Source organism: Phalacrocorax aristotelis, chromosome 10, assembly GCF_949628215.1.
Source record: "Phalacrocorax aristotelis chromosome 10, bGulAri2.1, whole genome shotgun sequence".
Taxonomy (NCBI): domain Eukaryota; kingdom Metazoa; phylum Chordata; class Aves; order Suliformes; family Phalacrocoracidae; genus Phalacrocorax; species Phalacrocorax aristotelis.
In genome coordinates this window covers 7567843-7582972 of record NC_134285.1, presented here as the reverse complement: position 1 = coordinate 7582972, position 15130 = coordinate 7567843, and the positions used below count along the sequence as shown (strand labels likewise).

General features: G+C 46.1%; 1 protein-coding gene across 1 annotated transcript in view; it reads left to right on the top strand.

Moving 5' to 3' along the window:
• Positions 1-5: 5 nt before the first annotated feature.
• FAM20C (FAM20C golgi associated secretory pathway kinase) overlaps positions 6-15130 on the top strand; it is a 61925-nt gene continuing 46800 nt past the window's right edge. The window contains exons 1-3 of the mRNA XM_075105010.1: positions 6-1902; positions 3773-3945; positions 12999-13077. Of these exons, the coding sequence (XP_074961111.1) occupies positions 1382-1902; positions 3773-3945; positions 12999-13077 (773 nt within the window). The 5' untranslated portion in view covers positions 6-1381. The remainder of the gene's footprint in view (positions 1903-3772; positions 3946-12998; positions 13078-15130) is intronic.

The window sequence follows — 15130 nt, the reverse complement described above, 5'->3', positions numbered from 1 at the left end:
GCAAAGCTTTGTGGAACAGACGCCCTCTCCTTGCCCCAGTTGGAGCTGCAGTAGAATGAAAAGGGGTGTGGGAAGGAGGGAGGAGAGGAGGAGAAAAAAAAAACCCGCTTTTGGTTGAGGTTTTCCTGTTACTATCACTGTAGCATTTATTTAGCCAATCTCCTAACTATGACGCGAGGAAGGCAGGAATCATGGCTCGCTCATAATATTTAACACACCCACTGAAAGCTGGAGCTGCAGAGCTACTAGTCCAACCAGTCTCCAGAATTCAGTGTAGCTGAAAGAGGTTTTCACTCTGCACCTGCCAAAGATCTCTCCCCCCTCTTCCCTTCTCTCCCCCCTTCTCTTCCTTTCTCTCTCTCTCTAAAAGGCAGATCTGTAAGACCCAGCAGAGATCAAAGACGGGACCTCTTTGCTAAAAAGAACCTCTACTGATTTATATTAGTTTCTTTCCTCTAATCCTTCCTCTCCCCCCCCCCCCCTCTTTTTTTCTGTGCCATATTTAACCTTTATGTTGCAGTTGTGCCATCAGACAGTTTTGCAGCCAAAAAAAACCAACCCAAGCCAAAGCAAAAGCTCAGCTCGGATACAGCAGCCACCCAGACTTGATCTCAGTTGAACATACTAATCTCTCTCAAGCACTGGACACGATGGATGAAGAAACTGGAACCGCTCTAAGAAAATTATTTTCCAGCCAATGTTCTTAAGCAGTCTCAGAGAAGAGAGGGAGCGAGAGCGAGCGGGAGAGCGCTTCTGCTGCATCACTGGTCAAATTCAAAGGAAGGGAGTCAGCGTTTCCAGCACAGCCAAATATTATGGATGATTTTTTTTCTTCTGCCGCCTTTCCATACAGGTTTTCTTAATATTATTCTTCCCCCTTCCTCCTCCCCGTCTTTATATATATTTTTTTTAAATTTTATTTAATCAGAGCTAGTGTCTGATGCCGGTTTCTCTTCAAGACCCAGTTTTGCCTATTTGTTGTGATCCCTGTAATAAAAAGAGAGAGAAATCGTGAACAGATGGCTTTATATATTGCAATGCCGCTGGCACTGTTTTCCTATTGATTTTAAAGGCTCGGTGCGGTGCTTTTTTTTTTTTTTTTAACCTTTTAATTTTCTTTTTTTCCCTCCCCCTCCTAAGTTCTTGATGATACCGGGAAATGAGGACCTATTGCTTTTAGCCTGTTTATTTCTCGGCGCCTATGGAGATAACTTTATTGACTTGATCGCTCGCTTCCCGATCCGAAAGGAGAAAGCCAGAGCCCCGGGGGGGGGCTGGAAGACCCACGCCCGCCCGGGCTTTTTCCGCGAAAGCGCTCCCGGCCGACCCCGCCGCCTCCCCTCCCTCCCCCTCCCCCGGTAATTTATTAGCCGCCCCGGCCATGAAAATGCTCCTGGTCCGCAAGTTCCGGGTGCTGATCCTCATGGTGTTCCTCGTCGCCTGCACCATGCACATCATGATCGACCTGCTGCCGCGGCTGGAGCGGCGGGGGAGCGCGGGCCGCCCCGGCTGCTCCTGCCCGCCGCCCGCCGCCGCGCCGCCCCGCGCCGCCCCGCGCTGGCCCAGCAAGCACACGCTGCGGATCCTGCAGGACTTCAGCGCCGAGCCGGGCTCCAACCTCTCCTCGCAGTCGCGGGAAGCGGCGGAGCGGGCGGCGGGCGGCGGCGGCGGCGCGGGCGGCGGCGCGGGCGGCGGGGGGGCGGCGGCGGCGGCGCGGGCGCGGCGGCTCATCGCCCCCGGGGCACCGCGCCCGCCGCCTCCCGCCGCCGCCGCCCCGCTGGCCGCCCTCTTCCAGCACCCGCTCTACCGCGCCGCCCTGCCCCCGCTCACCGACGGCGACCTCCTCTTCAATGTCAACAGCGACATCAGGTTCAACCCGCGGGCGGCCGAGCAGCCCGAGTGGTGAGTGCCGGCGCGGGGGGGGGCGGGTGGGCGGCGGAGCGGGGCCGGCCCGGCTGGCCCCGGTGCCAGGCGTGCGGGTCGCCCCGGGCAGGGCCGCCCCCGGGCGGGGGGAGGCCCGGCGGGTCGCTGGGCGGTCGGTGCGGGGACGTGGCGCGGCGCTCCCCTGGGCCGCTGCCTTCCGTCCTCTAACGCGGGTTTTTACCCCGGCGTTTACGAGAATTGGTGTGATGGCTGGTTTGGAGTAGGCAGCGGGGTTAAACACAGCGGTTCCGTGTCACCAGGAAAAAGAGAAATCGGGCTTGACCGGTTGCGTTCCTAAAAAAATAAAAACAAACAAACAAAAAAGCCATGAAATACGGGCTAAACGGAGCAGCACGAGGAGAAGGCAGGAGTACTGAGGCCAAAGGGTCCGTATGCCCCAATATCCCATCTCCAGCTGCAGCCAGAAGCAGATGCTACCGGCAAAACAGAGTAAGAAAGAGGGCAAGCGCACAGGGAGCCTCCTCTCCAGTACCTTCCTCGTCTCCCACTCAGAGGTGTAGGGGCTAAGCAGTGAGACCAGCCAGTAATACATTACCATTTCTCAAAAGCAAGGTCTAATATCACAAAGGCATTCATCCTAGCAGGTATTTCTGCCTGTGGGATCTGATCTGTGCTACATTCTTCATCCTCAATTAGTTTCCAGTGTCCTAGCACCTCTGCTGCTCTCCAGCCTTCAAAGCAGTTAGTTGCCTCTGTGAATCGTATGCCCTGTTGGCTTGTAAGAAATGCTGAGAAATTTCAATGACTGAAAAATCAAAAGGCTTGTCTAATACAACAGCACCCTCTTCCAAACACACTGACATTGTAATGTTTAAACAGCTGCACTGTACCGTGCAAAAGCTCTGTCAAGCCTCAGAGCAGCCAGCATGATCTAAACCTTTAGAAGGAGAGGATAAATATTTCTCATTTCTGCCCCACGACCATGCAAATTGCCCAGGCCCCTTCCATCTAATAATCAAAACTGACTGTGAAGTGAAATAACCTGAAAAAGTTCTGGTTTCCCTGGGGGGGGGGAGGGGGGAAGTAAGTCGCAAATGTATGAACATCTGGAGATGAATAAAAACACAGAGGACTTCTGGATTGAAGATACGTGATAGTGTATCCAGTAGGTGAAGAGTGAAGCATCGTGGACATCCACAATGCAGCTGCCTTGTGCATATTTTCCTTAGCGGCTGCAGCCAAAGTTCACAGAACTAACATGAAATATAGGAGATAAGAGTAATTTTAACAATTCTTTTCTGTAATAGTATCCTACTGCTAGGGAAGGGGCAGAGCCATCTAGTTTTTCTTTAGCAACCAGTTCAGAGTGATCCAGTTTCTTCTCATTCTCTCTAAAAAAGAGAAGAAGAGTGAGTGGGAGCGTTTGGCACAACAGGGCAAGTTCCTGCTGCACCCTCAGTTTCCAGACCCAGGTCCCTGTTAACTGAAGGTTCAGGATGATGCTGTTGTTTGGGTCAAACTGGTAAAAGACGGGTGCAACATAATACCCCCTAAACACAACATAAAACTTGCAGCTCTGTGTTTCTGCTGTGTAAGGGCCGCTGCTAACGCTCAGTTTTGCTCCTGACTTCCACGGTCTTTAAATTAGGCATGAAAAGTGATGGTGAAAATCCATCTGCCCCTTGGCCCCAGGTGGGAGCAGGCTCCTGGCGCGCAGCCGGCGCAGGGACGGACCGGGGACTTCTTCCACCTCTGTAGTGCTTTGCCTTTCCGAGTTCTCACATTTTGAAGCCCTGTTTCTTGATGCCTGTTACAAACTGTAACATTATTTCTTTCTCCTCATTTTTGGGTTTTTGTTGTGTTGTTCTTTTTTTTTTTTTGGTGGTAGGCAAAACGAAGATAATGAAGAATTTTTGCCAACTGGAGAAACCTCCATAGACTCCTACCCAAACTGGTTAAAATTCCACATTGGCATTAATCGGTACGAGTTGTATTCCAGACATAATCCTGCAATTGAGGCTTTACTACAAGACCTGGTCTCCCAAAAGATAACCAGTGTTGGTATGTTCGGATATATGTCATTTTTTATGATTATTTGCTCATTGTTCAGGATCTCATTGCTGTTTGAATATTAATGAATATTTTGCATGGCTTCTCTCCGGCGTGCCTACAACATTGCTTCCCGAGTTTTGCGCTCATTTTCCCTGTTAAACATAAAGAGATATTGCCAGCTCTTTATTACCTGAATAATTGAAAAGCCTACCAGCGAGGCAAACCCCATTCATTTCAGAGATCTTTTAGTCACAATCAGGGTGAAAGTGCTGTATTCGGTCATTTAAAAGAATTATGATAATAAAAAAAGGATGGTAAAAAGAAGATAGCGTCTTGCACGAGCTAGATTTGTATTGTTAGCTGACTGTTATTTAAAAGGCTCTGTCTGGCAGCGCTCGCCCTCCCGAGGAAGGAGGGAGGCAGCTGACCTGCAGCCCTGCAGCGATGGCTGCGGGAGCATCCGGCACCGCGGGGCTCTGCGGCTCGGCGGAGCTGCAGCTTCCCCGGGTGTCGGGCAGGGAGCTCCAGGCGAGCCAGCCTCCAGCTGAGCAGAGTTCAGCTCTGTTTATTCTGCTTGTAAATCAACAACGGGGATGTGCCCTTGTCAACCTTTGGCTCTGGTTGAACAAGGTGACACAGTTCGGGGCTTTTCTCCAGGGCTGTTTAATGGCAACGTGTGTCTCCTTGAATTTAGCCACGTAGCTGCGCAGGGAAAAAAAAACACAGCCCCAAATGAAAGCCCTGGGATACTAAACAAATGCACACCCCGTGGTTTCCAGAGGTAGAGAGCTGCAGCACAGCCAGCGGTTTCCATCAGCCGCGCAGAAAATGAAGTTACTTGCGCTGACCACAAAGTTGCTAAGTCCATTTCAGAGGGATGAAATAGCAGGAGCTCTGTAAAAGTGCTGATGGTGTGTTGGCACCGCGGGATGAGGTCAGCAGGTCTTTAACCCTGCAAGGCAAAAATTCCCCTGGCTTCAGCAGGAAATGGCCTGTGCAAGAATAGCACGAGCGGCCCCAAGGTTTACATTTTCCATTGTGTGAATCATGGTGGCTGCTGAGCAGGAATAAGGGAGATCCTCGGTCATCAAGAGTGGGCTGATTTAGCTGATCCGGACAGAGTAGGTGTAAAACACAGGATGCCACAGGAGAGCTTTGCCTCCATGAATCGAGCTGCCTGGTGGATGTACTCTGCACACAGCTCTGCTCTGAGCTCTGCTGGGGCGGGATTTTGGATAAAGCATTTTGCGGTCCCCAGGTGCCATCCCACAGGTTGGATTCAAGGGTCCAGTGGACACCTAGCTCATGAAAGATGACAAACACAGGCTCGTTTATTAACCTGTGATGGGTTTTCTGTACCCAAAACTCTGGATTGGAGTGATTCATTAAGGAGCTCAGGTTTGACAATCAAGCCATGTGTTTTCCCTTCTCTAGCTCAGATGTGACACTGCTGGTACCGCAGACTCTGCCTGTGCTCCTCTGGTCTGTGCTGGAGGGTAGCTGTGTGGACGTGGCCTGTGTGATTTCCTCCTTGACATAGCCCTCTCCTTTCCTGACCTCTCCCCTCAATACCAGCCGATCTCTGGAATATTAGTGACGCGTGTGAACGGGGATTGAGCCAGCACTTTGTAACACGTGTTAACGTTGCTCTTTGAGCACATCCATTGAGGAGGAAAAGATGCAGGCTGTGCCCTTCCCTGTCCCCGCGTACAGCAGCAGTGCCCCAGGCAGTGACCAGGCTGTCCCCAGCTCTGTGCAGAGGTGATGCTCAACCAAACCATCTCCTGCCTCATTTATTGAGGTTTACACAAAATGCATTGGCCCTAGAAGTGTTTTGTACTGCATGGCTGCTAAGTGTATCGATCTCTATTTACCTCTTCCCTTTAGAGCTCATCCGTGTTGTCTATGCAGGAGGTGAGCAGTGTTTGCAGCAAACTTGGCAGCTTTCGAGCCACGAAGTCTGTCACTTCGGCAGAGCAGTGGGACGGTTAAGGTTGACGCAGGGACGGAGAAGCTGGTGGGGGAAGGAGGGAGGCAGGAATGAGAAATAATAGTTTAGTGCTCACTCTTCACTTGATCTTCAGGGCTTGATCTTCACTTGTGCTTCCGGGCATGTTGCTTAACCTCTCTATGCTTCAGTTAACCTAGCAGCCAAATGGTTATCATAAAAAATAGGACTGGAATCCTGACCATGGTGACATAAGTGGAAGTTTTGCCATTTACTTCCCTGGGGCATGATTTCACCTAATGTGTCTTATAGATGTGTTGTGAGGTTTAAATTAATTATGGTTTTGATAGAGCTTTCAGATCAAGGGGGGGAAAGGGCCACGGGCCCACAGAGGAAGATTTATGATTGTTATTAGCGATTTCCTAGGGGATTGTCTCTCTGTTAATGTTTGAACAAGGCTCTCAGAGCGCAGTAGGGCCTCTTGTGCCCCTAACAAAAACGCAGAGCCATGGTTTCTATCAATGATTCAGTATAATTTCCATAAACTAAAACATGAGGTACATTGGGTATTGGTATCGGTCGCTGTGGGAACTGACAGGGGATGATTCCTACACATAAATCCCAGTCTAAAATAAGGCCTATGGAAATGGAAGGGGACTTTTGCCAATGTAAAGATGCCAGGATCTGAATTTTTGCTGGTAGCATCAGCTGCCTGCCTCTGTGGGGTTTCAGGACCTTTCAGTCAGGTTACAAAGCAAGAAGGAGCGTATTGTAATATAATTTTTTTTCTTTTACAAGGTGCAGCATCTCTTACTTTATGTTGCAAATTCTTTGGGTGTTTAAAAACATGTTTTAAAATAATACCTGCCGGTTTTCAGCTGAACTGCAGAGCAGCAGCAGGGATTCAAAAGCATGTAAGCTGATTAATAAAGAGTAATATATTTGACCAGAGAACATTTACAGAGCTGTTACTTTATTTTGCATATTCCTGCATATTTTCTAATCTGTCTGGGTTTTTTCCTTATGGTCAGTTTTTGTTATTTTGCTTTTAGTTCTCTTTTTTTTTTTAAAGGCAGCTGCAAAGATGCCAGGTTAGAAGTATAAAATAAATTGAAATCTTCCTAATGCCCAGTCTTCAGGCTTTTTTTTGCAAGTGGGATAATTAAATATGCAAGCTTACATGCATGAGATGAAATGGGATACTGCTTTATTCCGTTTCTCCCCAGTATTCAGATTTGCTTTGGCTCTAATAGAATTTGGTGATTTGCTATGCAGGTTCCTGATACTACGGTAATTAGATCCAAACTGCAGCTAAACAACTTTCTTAGCCACATTGTAATTTCTGTGCTCAGCTTGCATTATTTATGGAGGACAGTGGTGACCAAATTGTTCTCCCGCCATTTATCAGAACCACTCACACAACTCGGTAATGTGCAGTGTTATTTTAAAATGAAAACGGTGGCAGAAGCAATTCCCAAGAGCAGGGAGCAGGAAGGTGACATTTTCTTGATGTTAAAGTTTAAATGGAAGAAATCCATGGATGGGAAGGAGCATCACATTCAGCTCCCACAGTGACACCTAGAGCTGGCCTTGAAAAGGACAGGGTTATCCCGAGCTTTCAAGCTGAGGATGTATTCTGAGCCCTGCATCAATATATATCTTTTGTATTTATTTTGTTCAGCATAAAAGGATAGCTCTTAATTTGATTTAATTCACTGAAAATTTCCTCCTGCCATAAATAGGAGCCTGGAGAGAATTGTTTTCCACTGAGCATTGAAACCCAGTTTTCAGAAGCAGCACATGCACAGGCAATTGCATATTTCCTTTGCCTTTTGTAACTGTTTATTGCATGCATAAATAACCATAGTTAGCTATTTTCTTGCATATTTACAAGACGTCTGTGCATAATTGTGGCAGCACTGTCAGCAGTTTAACAACAAATATGGCATGGTGCACCATAGAGGCAGCGTGGTCTTGGTCTTGCTTGTACTGCTGTCCAGAGGAGCTGTGCTGTGGGACTGCCTGTGAGCAGAACAGGCTTTTGTAATTCCTGTGTTTAGTTGGGGTTTAGTTTTTGGTTCTTTAAATTCTTTGTCTGGAAAGGTTTGGAAACATTATCTGACTGAGTTCATTTCTGAACCTGCGAAGCCTTCAGTTTGTACAGGCAGTAATTAGAAAGCAAGCATGCAAGATTACTCATGCGGTGAATACATGCTGCAATTAACTAAGGTGGACTCTGCTTCAAGTCAGGGGGGGGAAAAAAGACAAGATGCTAAATAATGAATCTAAATTCTGGTGCTAAAGGAATTTATAAAAATCTCATCCAGAGGAAGGGGAAAAAATGCTGCTGAGAACATGTACAAACCAAAATGAAATGTAGCACCGTTGGTTTACTGTATAAGAAAACAATGAATCTGCCAAGAGTCAACAGATTGATTTAATGTACAATTCCAGATGAAAGGAGGGGACTTAAAATGTACAACATAGCCTCTGAATGATTTCACAGAGCTCTTCCCCTCCAGAAGTTCTTTACTCTCTTGACTAAACGAAGAAAGGCCTTTAAAAACAAGTTAGCAGAATTGGATGAACAAGAACAAATTCAGAGATGATGAGGGCTTGAATTTGTTTTGAAATATGTTCTTTACAGCTTGTATGGGGCCGTGTCTCTACCCTGGGACAGTGCATTACTTGTTAAAGCCAATCAACGTGTTTATGTTAGATTTAAGCTTGATCTATAAATAGGAATCCAAAATGGATCTGAACGTCCTCTGTTTCAGATGTTACTGCATCCCGGGCTTTGACTGGGTCTCACTTCTCAGGCATTAGCATTGCGTAATTAAATACATTTTAAAACGTTTGTTGGATTCTTACCAAAAAGCAGCTTCAGAGGTTCTGTTGGGACTCTTGCTCCCCATCAGAAGACCACATGGCCTAGACAGGCCAGTAAGATGAGGGCTATGGTGCAGGAGCTGGAAAGCCGGATCAGTTCAAATTCCAAATCCTTTTGGGTCAAATCCCTTTGGGCAACAATGAGTCTCTACTAGGGGTTAGTACCAGATGCTTTAGAAGAGAGTCAGAAATCCTGTAGCATACAGTTTTAAAAAGTAACTGTGAGATGATAGGTAGTGCATCTTTTTACTGGATGGTGTCCATGGATCAAGAAGATAATTTAGTTCTTGTGTGGTGAGGGTACAAGGTAGGGAAGTAGCAGACATGGCATGTGGCCATGACAACAGACTCATAGTTGTAAACACAGCAGGGATTTTTGGAGTCTTGATTCAATGTCCGTCAGAGAAGACAAAAGGACTCTAATCCCACAGACACTCAAGCAAGAAAATATCTCAGGGAATTTTTTGCAAAGCCTCCTAAGGTTAGGAAGATTTCTGATCACACCTGAAAGCCCTTGTACTGGGTTAACAGGAGAGGTTAATGCTGCTTTCCATTTCCTACTTGGGGGAGGGGAAAGAGGGGCTTTGAGTTGCCTGAAGATAAAAAGTAATGCTTGTACTGGGATTTGTTTTTAACACTGTGCCAGTATGTTCAGGGACTGTAGGAGACTTGATTCGAGGTACCTGCTGGGAGCTAGCAGATTTATAAAGTCTTTTACAGAGCTGTTCATGACCTGTGATGTTACAGTATATTCAGAAACCTTAAAAAAAAGAAAGATGAATTCAGAGTGTGACTAGTGGTTCCCTTGGAGTCAGTACAGCCTTACCTTGCAAGGTCGTCTTATAAATACCTAAGCCTGCGGATTGTAGACGTGACAGATTGCAATGGTGTAACATCCTCCAATTTCTTGGTAGATTGTATATGCTGCTTCTGGTATTACAAATTCTTCAGAAATGTTCCTGCGGGCGGTAGGTGAAGGGACAAGGGCATCTTTAGATAAGCGAACTGTTTGGGGTAAGCTCCTGGAAGATGACAGGGCTCCCGCTGTTTGGCCATAATGGCCAGAGGAACATGTTTAACTGAGGTTTGAGCAGGAGTTCCTGAAGGAATACGGCTCAGAAAATGAGAGGGAAGCCAGTATGCAGATGTAACGCTAAGTTAGGACAAGGGCAGTAATCTGACTTAGAGCTCTGAGTAAATTATCTCCAATGAGATCTGTTGTTTTCTGGCATTGCCAACCCCAAGGCTGGGGGACCCTGGCCTGCTCCCAAGGCTGCTTAGTTTAGAGGTGTGTGAAGGGTTTTGTTGAGTTCAAAAGGACAGTCTAAGCTCAGGTGTTTCCCTCTCCACAGGGATTACAATGTTAGGCTCTAATTAGTCAGGACTCAGAGGGTGGCTTTGAATCACCTCCAGCCTGGCCAGCACATCTGCAGCACTGCACAAGCAGCCAAAGTGGGGATATCTGCACACGAGTCCAGACGATGTGGGGGAAGCCAACGTGGAGCTCTGGCACGCGTCGTCGTCCATGATGCATGTGGCTTCCAGCATGCCTTGCCGTAAAGCACGATGGGACACTGTTCCCACCAATATCATCCTCTGTTTTGGGGAGGTCCAAAGTTTACTCCTAGCAGCAGTGGGGGGACAACATGCCAGTAAAACTTGTGCTCCGTCGAGGCTACTATTGCAACCAATTAGGGCAATACAATAAGATGGCTCTAAAAAGACCAGGGAAATGCTTTTGTCTTAGTTCGGCTCAGTTCCTTCTGACAGGAAACCAGGCATTTGTGTCTCATGGAAGAATTATGCTGGATTGTTAATCTTTTTCATACATTTCCCTGCTTGGTGATGACACACTCATTGTTGAGTTGGGCTGCTAACAAAATCATTATCTGTCAAGTGGCTTCAATTTGCTGTGAAACCAGTCCTCTTAGTGTATCTGAAACTTTATGCTTAGAAAAGGGGATGCTACAATATCCTTTTTTCCTCTTCTTTGCATTGCTGTGATTTCCCAAACGCTTGGCTTCCCAGCGTACCTCAAAATAGGCTCTATCCTTCCCGTTTCTCTGGTGGGCTTACAGGATCTTTGCTATATTTTCGACAATCATGTCTCATGGAGGGGAGGGAGTCAATCTCTAAGCACTGAGCTCCTCGAATTGAACAAAGCAGCATAAATCACATCAATTTTAGAGAAAAAACATTTTGTCTTCAGTCGGTGTGAGCAGCCTGCAAGCAGCTAAGTTGAGGTCAGTGGAGGTGGGGAGAGTTATATCTGACAGAAAGGGGGCAATTCTGCCTTTTGGTACCGAGACTGATATTACTGACCTAAATGGAGATAGCCCACATGAACAGGGGTGCAAATACCAGGTTATACTTTAAAGAGCTGGGCAAACCCCACACCTTTGGCAGCAGCTGAGCAGGGAAGGTGGTGGGGGCAGGTCCTGGGCATGGCCATGGGTCCCCGCAGGCAGAAGGCAAGGGCAGCTCCAGCTGCCTGTTCGCTGTCCAGACTAACCAGGAGTGTTTCCAGAGTGCATAGGCGGGCTGTGATGGTCCTAGGGCAGCACATGTAGGTTTTTGTCTGGAGGATTGCTGCTTTTCATTGCCTTCAGGCTCTGGGGTAGGTATAAAAAGGTCTACTCCTACTCCTTCTTCCCTCAGGTGCAGATCAGCTGACCTGTTCTGCACAAGAGAGGGAGTTTAATATGCGAAAACCATGTGCTTCTGCTTTACCTGTTCTGTGCAAGTTATTTAACGGCCTTATTTCTAATTTATTTGTTCCTTTGGGATAAACTGGAAATGCAAGAGAAGGTTGGGGTCAGCAAAACAGCAAGGCAGGAGGGATTTTATTCTAGGGGAAGTATAATTACACTGACCAGATTTGCATAGCATTTTGTTGCAAAAATATATAAGTGCTGAAAGAGAGCTGATGACCTATCAGTAATAAGGCACAGAGGTGAGTAATTAGAAGGATGTGCAGCTAATGACATTGGTTAGAGAAAAAAAATGTACAGGCTATATAGGTGAAACAAGGGCAGAACTAAACCAAAATTTACAGAGTAAGGAAACTTGACATTTATGTAGTTCTCCAGTTGACACAGGTTTGCTCAGAACTGTAAAGAAAGGGATTGATCATACGTAGGAAGCATTTTTAAAGACAGACTCATCCACATAGACAAGACTGCCATGGCCTACCTCTCCGAACACAGAAGTGAATTAAGGAGTCAGGGTATAGGTCATTTCATTTATTCAAAGCAGTTTTGATTGAGATGGTAAAAAAGCAGCTGGTTTGCCAAAGTATATATTTGTCTTTCTTAAGTAACCTTATCATCAAGTAAAATGCATTTTTATGAATTCTTATGTAGAAAGAAATTCTCTCTGACTTTAGAAACTCTATAATCTTGCTGTTAACGTGATATTGTCCAAAGTGTTCAGACTGGTATGAATAAATGTCGGTCTTACATTCCCATTGGCTCTCAGCTGGGAAGTGAGCGCATTTAATGTCTGAGCAAAGATGGTCCTTGGTGTGCAGTGTGGACCACAGTCCCTGCTGCCTCCACGTGCCCTCTCCTACCCTCCCAGCAGAGCCAGCGACCCGTTCTGCACAGCTCTGCTCTCGTGGACAAGCCACTTTGGGATCCCTTGAAGTTAATGGATAGGCTTGGGTACATATCCATTGTGCATAGAGGAGATGAATTTGCATATCTCTACTGCTCAGCAACAATTATTAAAATCACAGCAGAGGTCAGAGATTGCTATAGTATCTGCTCATACTTTTAATTAAGGAGATGTCTGCTGCACATTGGACTGTACATCCCAGCTGCAGTTGCCTTCGAAAGCACCCCATCTCCTTTCCCAGTGAGTGTCCTGTGTTAAAAAGAACTGCAAAAGTGATTGAAGATGGAGAAAATAAGACTCCAATGGTCTGTTCCTGTATATGCCATTCAGTTTGGGTGCTTATGGAGCCCACAGTGGCCAAATGAAGAAGGCAAAGATGTGTCAGGGAGTACAGTCCATTTTTAGTCTTGGTCGGCAGCCCAAAGTCCTCCCCTGTACTCTGCACCCGCTGAATAATCTGTTGTCCAGTTAGGATTACCCTGCTTGGTGCTCAGATACCGCAGTGCTGAATCTAATAGAGAGCAAAAGAGATGTGATTTTGTTTCAAGGAAGCTGAATGTAAGTAGATCCACATGTAGCATTTTAAAGCGGTTTTGGTTTTTTCCCACAGCGATGAAATCAGGAGGCACGCAGCTGAAGCTGATCATGACATTCCAGAACTATGGACAAGCATTGTTCAAACCAATGAAGTAAGTAAAAAAAGTCTGTGTTGTAAAGTGAAATTGCAGTGGAATAGCCTGTTGCCACTTTCTGAGACATTAAAAGTTTGCTGTAGTGTCTCTCAAGGTTAATATGTCTGGTTCCCTAGGCTTGCTGCTGAATGTAGAATTTCAGGGGCTGTTGAAACCTTGCCCTGGCAGACTGGTCTTTGGAAAAGGTACTGAGGAGGCTTCAGATACATTACAGTCTTCTCAGGAATGTTATCCACTCTGATCTCTGAGAAATCTCCCATCATAAATACAGGATATTTTCAGCATTTCTTTCTTACGTAAACTTACTCTGAGCTTTATCTAGTGTCAGTGCTCCTCTGGAATATGGCCAGACAAGAGGGATGGTTCAGAACAGCTTTGGGAAGAGCTAAATAGTATTTGTCTGATAAATTATAATTTAATCTGTTGATTTATTGTTGTTTGCATTAAAGGGTTGTATTAGTCATTTGGCTGTGCCTGTGCTGACTCTGTGTAAATAAGTTTATCTGAGAGTAGTACTGCAAAGTACTGAACCTAGAGAGAAAGGGAAGGACTAGGATGATGCAGCCTTGATTTGCACCTGCCCAGATCCCATTGAGATGAGGGAAGTTGTTCAGATACAAAGCAGATGTAAATGAGTTCTGGGTCCTGACCTGTATGTTTGTGTTGTAATAAGGAAAATTACTCTGTGCTTACTGTAGAGGGTTTAGTAAAGACACGTGGGGCTGCAAAATGTTTAATGAAGCTACTCAATACTCTGTGACAAGGGTACCACTGGAGTAATAAATTCATCTCCTTCTTTTGTTCCCACTGTAGGGAAGTTCAGTTAATTTCCTCTAGGATGGTTGATAAAAGACTAAAGTAACTGAGAACGAATTGTTTGGAGTATGTGCTGGCAATGTGTTACAGCTATAGTGGGGAGTATGGCTCAGGGGGTAAGCTGCTGGCTGGAGACTGAGAAATTCCCCTTTTCACTGTAGATTTTGCTACAGACTGACCTCAGACAGGTACAGATTTGACTTGATCTTATTTGACTGCCTGAAGGGCCACATAATTGGTCCCACTTTCCTTCAACTCACATTTGAGCAGGAGCCCTCCTTACATGCATTTATGTTGGGAATCACAAGGAAATCCTCTAACTTCCAGGCAGCACATGGCATTTGTGTAAAGGACAGATGCCTCTGTGTTACTTCCCAAATTGCACACAAATTTCTCCATGTTTCTCGTGGATCACTGATCGCCTGGGAGAGGTCAGAGGAAGCCCAGATAATACTGACAAGTCAGAGGGAAGGTGGTATCAGAGAGCATCTACTCCAACATCTTCCCTTCCTCGCTCTGCCCTCTCATCACATCCTCAGATCACCAATGCATGGATCAATCCCCCTACATCTGCAAGTTAATGCATATAGGCACAATTCTTAACTGTGTCCCATCCCACGTGCGAAATCAAGAACCAGGTGGGTTCAAGCAGCCTTTAAGTGTTTGGCAGAATCGTGGTTGTGCTGTTGGCTTTTTACATAGTGTATATTTTGTTTCTTCCCCATTTGCTGATATGCAGATAATCTCAATCTTTATCATTGATATGACATTGTAATTCTGAGAATGCTAATGAGGTCAAATCAGAAGTTTACCATTTCTACTGTACTGTGCACAGCCTTGGCAAGATGATGGATGACAACAGAGGTATAGCCACGTTCCTGTGAAGAAGCAATTGATGATGTCTTAATCATTCCCTTTGCTTGAAGGGCAGCAACACCCTATTTTCCCACTGCTCTTTGCATTGCATACACCACTGGAAAAAGCAGCATTAGACCATTCAACAGCTGTGTTCCCAGGCACCACACCTCACAGTAGCAACGCTGCTGAGTTTGTGCCGATTATTGCTGAACACATTAGCGATTTTGAATAAGGATGTTTGCAAGCATTTGTTTTCATTCTGATAACAGTGAACGAGGAGCCAGATGCTCGGCTAGTGTAAATCTTCATAGCTCCTTTGGCATCTGGTCCCATTGGCCTCTTTCACCAGCTTATGGACTGTTGTTGATTAAGTTCT